Source organism: Nipponia nippon, unplaced genomic scaffold, assembly GCF_047370975.1.
Source record: "Nipponia nippon isolate SJK-2023a ecotype South Korea unplaced genomic scaffold, ASM4737097v1 scaffold_5, whole genome shotgun sequence".
NCBI lineage: Eukaryota > Metazoa > Chordata > Aves > Pelecaniformes > Threskiornithidae > Nipponia > Nipponia nippon.
In genome coordinates, this window is record NW_028262369.1 from 39,527,363 (window position 1) to 39,533,402 (window position 6,040).

The 6,040-nt window shown below is 44.5% G+C and overlaps 1 protein-coding gene across 3 annotated transcripts in view; it reads right to left on the minus strand.

Moving 5' to 3' along the window:
• Positions 1-5,657, minus strand: part of EVI5 (ecotropic viral integration site 5) — a 116,326-nt gene extending 110,669 nt beyond the window's left edge. For all 3 annotated transcript variants that reach the window (XM_087730358.1, XM_087730357.1, XM_087730356.1), the window contains exon 1: positions 5,325-5,657. In XM_087730358.1, coding sequence (XP_087586484.1) covers positions 5,325-5,378 — 54 coding nt within the window. In that variant the 5' untranslated portion in view covers positions 5,379-5,657. The remainder of the gene's footprint in view (positions 1-5,324) is intronic.
• Between the last annotated feature and the right edge of the window lie 383 nt (positions 5,658-6,040).

Consider the following 6,040-nt stretch of genomic DNA (forward strand, 5'->3'; position numbering starts at 1 on the left):
GATACTAAATGAAAATATATGAAGGATTATTATTCCACAGCTGCAGTCAGTCTGGAAAATAAGTCTGCAGAGAAGAGGATGCTTGGGGCAGAGTTTGAATAGGAAAGATAAAAAAAAATTTGCTTTTTTTCAAATTGATTTTTGTTTTTAGAAGTGAACCTTTCATAACTATTTAATTACCCAGTCCTTAATAAAATATTGCAGAACACCTACAGGGAGAACTAAAAATTATTTTATCACATCCTCATTTCTACAGACAATTATGACAATGGTCTTCCTAAAGCCTGTCACAAGACTCTTCTCTACAAAACATCTTCTATTAATAGGATTACTGAAAATTCTAATAAGTTAACTTCCTTCAGTATTTCCCCACACATACATAAGAGGGAGCTCCTGTGAATCAGGAATCATAGTAAATAAGTGCTAACGATTATCTTTCATCTATTTGAAAGATAGGATACAGTGATTTCCTTTAGAGATGGGGGGTGTTTTTTGGCTTTTGTTTTTAACTATTTCTAATAACCCTAATATTGTAGAACATAAATACTATACCACACAAAACTACTGGTAAAATCTGAGAAAGATCAATAGAAATAAATCTGTCAATTATTTTAGACAAAGTTGTTTCACATGTAAAAACTGCTTGGGAACCAAAGCTTCTGGGACAACAAACCCTCTTCATTCCTCCAAGTTTCTTGCTGACTCCTTCCATGCACCTTTATAATAATAAACTTTAAACCAAAGTGCTATTTAATGCAAATTTGTATTCAATACATACCGTTTAGTACAATCTCAGAGGCCAGCAGTGGTATTGACTATATTCATAGTACAGGAGAGAATACTGTATATATGGGTTTATCCAAATTTGTCCTCCTTGTCAGGCAGAAAGAAAACGCGTTTGGGACAGAAAGTCCTCCCCAAATGCCATCTGACTACATCATATACTTGGCAGGAAGTTCCAGAGAAGCTAGATTTATTTTGGGCTCAGCACTGTGCCAATGCAGTCGTGTAGCTTTTGACTTGCAAGAGACTTGGGTCCTGCCAGTTCAGAGCATGGACAAGAGCATACATCTGCTTACAGAAGACTACAAGGTTCCACTCTCTTTGATTCAAAGGTAATTACTTTTCTAATAAGGACCTCCTTATCACGTTCAGCAAAAGGCCCAATCATTATTTGGTTTCTTCCTATACATTTCCTCCCCAGAATCAGTCTGTGAGCATAGACACACTTAGTCCACTTCATCTTGGAAGTGCCAGAACTGATGTGCACGTGTTGTACTAATGCAGCAGGGACAGGGATTTAATGAGCCTGGTTAGGTCACACGTGCACTAGTGCACCCTGAATACAGCGGCCTTACTGCACATATGCTATGCAGATCATTTGAACACATTTCTGAGCAAGAAGTCCCAGACAGAGACTAGGCAGCAATACATATAGACAGACTTAATTTGAAATCCTGACAAACTGCTAGGAAACATTTTTAATAACATATTCAGGGCAACAGAAGGACTGAGAGTTCCAAAATTATGAAAAAAGGAAGAAAGTGTTTAAAACGAGGAAACACAATTTCTCTTTTCTGCTCCACTCTTCCATCAAGACTTAAATATGAGCCAGGGAACGCAAGAATGAAGGAAAGCACTTGTAATGCTTAAAAGGATATTACAGAGTCAACTTCTTCCATCACTTGTATATTCTACTAAGTCATGTGCATTGAATAATAATTAGACATTCATCCCTGGAACAGAACTGGAAAACCACGTCTGGCAAAACTCAAGCCTGGATGCACTCCAAAGCATATGGAGAGTAGCAGATCAAAATGAAACATAACTTGCCAGTTTTTTGGTAAGTGTACTTTTTATTTAAAACATTTTTATGGTTAAAGAGTATGAAAATGTTTCTTTGTTTAATAGTACAGAGAGCTTAATTCTACAAAGTATTCCACATAACCATAGTGCACTAATCTTCTCCAAATCTGAGTTGCTCACTCCATTTGTTTTACCTATTAGCAACAGGAAAGAACAGAGAAAAAGAAATTGTAGGCTCATCATGTTAGAAATCCTGTTTTGTTCTCTGTTCAGGTTGTCTTATGGACCACAGGATGCATTTCAGGTAGGCTGACACGATGTCTGAGAATATTAGCCCACGCTGTCTTGGATGCCATGTACTAGACACATTCACATTTTTAAGAGCAGACAGTGTACACTTAAGATTAGGCTAGTGTCTTGAATTATTTGTATCCTGAGTAATCAAACTGAGTAAACAGAGTTGGAGATATCTTTTGAAATAAAATAAGATAATGACCAAGATGAAAAACAGCATGCTTCCCCGTAGAAGTTTAAGCAAAACAAAACAAAAAAAGAGGATTAAAATCTCAAAGGAAAGAGATGATACAAGAAATTTCTTGTATAAAGCTTGTTTAGTCTTTTGCCCTTCAAAGACAGTCTCTTGTACATTACTGAAGTCCATGGGACATCTCTAAAGAGTCTGCAAACTTGGTCCAGAATCTCTAGAGGCCAGAAAGCTTCCAAGCATGCAGGTGTTCTTTACATGATTATTATCATGTGCAATCCTGCTGGCTTGCCCTCAGCCTCATGACACAATTGCTAGCTACAGCTATCAGAAAGAACTTCAGGACAATGTCTCCCAAATTTGGGACACTAACCTCTCCTTGTAAAACATAAATCAAATCCCACCAGTGTTAATCACCCAACTGTAAAATCCTATAAATACAATTAGATTTTTTTTTTTTGTGGTATTTAGTAGGTTTAAAAGCTTGTCAGGTTTGAGGATTTTTTTGTTGCTTTGTTTTACTATTGTTACATGATTTGCAGTCTAAGCAATGGGAAAATTTTGTATTTCAGAGTTACTGTTTTGTGACAAAACCTCAACATTGTCTCTGTGGGTCCCTAACCACTGGGTTTTGGGTTGAGGCAAGATATCTAAGAGTTCGCCCTGCTTCTTTTACATGAGCTGATACTTGGCAGCACATCCTTCTTAGCCAGAAAGATCATCAACTGGTTACCTATGGACTTAGCATTCTGCATAAAAGCTAAAGAACATGTAAAATAATAATAGTAGAGCATTTGCCATACAGTATCAGTTGCAAACCAAGTCATAGCATCCTGCTCCTATTACAGCAGGAAAGCTAGAGCAGGTATTAAGTTCTGTCTCGCAGAACCTGATGTTCTATCAGCTCACTTCACGATACAGTTTTCAAAAAGTCTGGAACACCAGCCAACAAAATTTGGAAGTTGCTCAGCAATACCTTCCATTGTACAACCATCTTCCCTGGTGTGCTACTTGAAATATTGCATAGCAATACTACACAAGTCTTTCCATCCTGCTTGTAGCTACATCTCAGTGAGTTAAAGTCTAGCATTTATTTAGAGAGCATTGGCTTCTTTGGAGACAAATCTCAATAAAGCACTCAGCAATTAGTATAGTTAAACCATGACTACATTTGTCATGCACCAACAGTAACATGCAGTGACAAGAAAAGCCAATATATTGATAGTTTGCTGCCATTCTATGGATGCATCAAATATCAACATACATTCACTGTCTAATACTGAAAAATATGTTACTGTTCACAAAGCCACTACTAGATCTCCTAAAACAAATCTGTAGAATATTCAAATGCAGCTTCCAGTACAAGAAAGCACAGTCAGAAATATTTTTTTTAATCTGCTATAGAAACAAATACGTAACTTCTTCAGCTTTTCTAATAAATGATCTTGCTGTCTTCCTGTTTCTCACCAGATTTTAAAGTAACATATTATGCTTAAAAGACCTTAAAGTAAATGTTGAGAAGAAGAATGGAGAAAAATGTTATCAGACATCACCATATAATGATCAGAGAGAGACTTATCATCAAGGCAAAGGAGGCAAACAATTTGGAGAATCCTGATTTGAAAGGTAGCATATAGATTATGAATTCATTTTTATTTGTATCCGAGGCATTCTCCTATGGGAATCCAAATGCTGTACAGGTGTCTGCTTCAGTAAATAGATCGACAGCAATCTTTTCTGGTCTAAAAATCAAGTGATACTGACCCAGATTTGCAGATACACACCATAAAACAAATAATGAAGAGGATAAGATTATACCCGTATCTGTACACTTCTCCTTAAATGTTACATCCCATTTCAGGTACTTCCAAAAAGAGAATAAGATCAGAAAAGTTCCAGACGAGGAGGAATTAAAACATTTGAGACTTTAAAATGCATCAGGATGAAGTCTACATTTTTTAATCCAATGATCACAAAGTATTTAATAAGATATCAACAGATGATGAACATATAAGTAGCATATATAAGAAAAGGAAATATTATATTTATCCCCTCCAACTCAACAAATGTTCATTTTAGTTACAATTTAATTAAAATATAATGCAACAGATAAAAAGGAACCCCAGAGAATAACCCTCAATGTACCACAAGGTCATAACTGACTAACATTTCACAGTAGAAGTTCCGGCTACCTGACAACCACACCACTTTCAATCAAAACATCCTTACACAGATAGCTTAAGTAATACAAACGTGTACCTGCCTATGTAAATACAAAAGTGTGTCTATGAACGCATACACCAACGCATGGAGCAACTAACTACTGGACACCAAAAGTGCCCGACATTAATTCTTTTAGGACACGTGAAAAAATGAGTCTGCTCATGCAAGCTTTAGCCCATCCTCTGATGGGATGGACGACGACAGCACCGGCGATGGGTGTAAGGGAGGGACATGTGGAGAAAAGCATGAGGGTTCCTCCGGGCCCTGGCAATGCCGCGGGTGTAGCTGCCCAACCGAAAGTCTCCTGTGAGCCCCAGGGGGCCGGGGAAGCCGGCGGGCAGGCTGCCGCGCTAACAGGTCCTGCCGGCGGGCAGCGCGGGCCGCTCGGGGAGAGCGCTCCGTGGAGCTCGCTGCACCCCGGCGGCGGCAAGAGAGGCCCGATCCGACCGGCGTGGGGGCGGCAACAGGCGCCGGGGCCCCCGAGGCCGCCCGGCACCTGCTCCCGTGCCCCAAGACCCGCCGCCCAGGGGCCCGCCGGCCGCGGCTAGCGCCTCAGCCCCGGCGCCGCGACCTCCCGCCGGCCGAGCCGCCGAGCGGCAGCGCGGCGCAGCCGAGCCCCGTCCGCCGCCAGGCGCCGGCGGGAGGGAGCGACGGCCGCACCCGCGGCGGGCCGGGAGAAGCGGCGAGCCCTGCGGGGGGCGCCCGCTCCTGAGGTAACTTTGCGGGCAGGGGGGAGAGCGGGGAGGGAAGGGTGCTGGCACCGGCCCGGCCCGACCCGCCCGCCGCGGGGGACGGCCCGCTGCCGGCCTACCTGCGCGTAGTGGGGTTTCCTGAGCCAGGCCCCCGGGAAGAGCCGCCTCGCCATGGCAATCACACATCCCCGCAGCGGGCGGCGATCGGAGGCGGAGCGGTGAGGAGCGCTTCCCCGCCTGCCGCTGCAGCCGCGCCGCCGACTTGGCACGGCACACGCGCGGCGGCGGTGGCGGTGAAGGAAGAGGGAGCGAGAGCGGCGGCCGCCCTCCCTCAGGCACCGGCCGAGCGACAGCAGCTGTCAGCGGGCAAAAAGGGCGGGCAGCTACCGCCTCCGCCCACGCAGAAACCCACCCGCTGCCTAAAGGGGCGGATGGCAGCGGCTGTGAGGGAGCCAGGCGGGGCTCGGGGGGAGAGGGCGGGGCGAGGAGAGGCACCGCCCCGGCGGGGCGGTGCCTCTCCTCGCCCCGCCCTCTCCCCCCCGCAGCCGCGTCGAGCCGTTGGATCCGTTCCTCTCCCTCTTCCCGCTCCCGGGCTGTGAGGGGCAGGAATGGGGCTCGTCGAACCGAGAGCCCCCCCCCCCCCCCCCCTTCTCCCCCCCGAGTTCCCCTCAGCGCTTATGTCTGGCAGAAAGCGGTCGGGCCCTGTCTGGGGACAATTATGAAGAAGTCAGTTAATAAATAACGTGTCTCATTGATTGCGAACAGGCTCCCGTCATTTACTGGACACGGTATTAAAAACAGCTGCGGGCCTGTTACAGTCTAAAAAAGAGAGTAT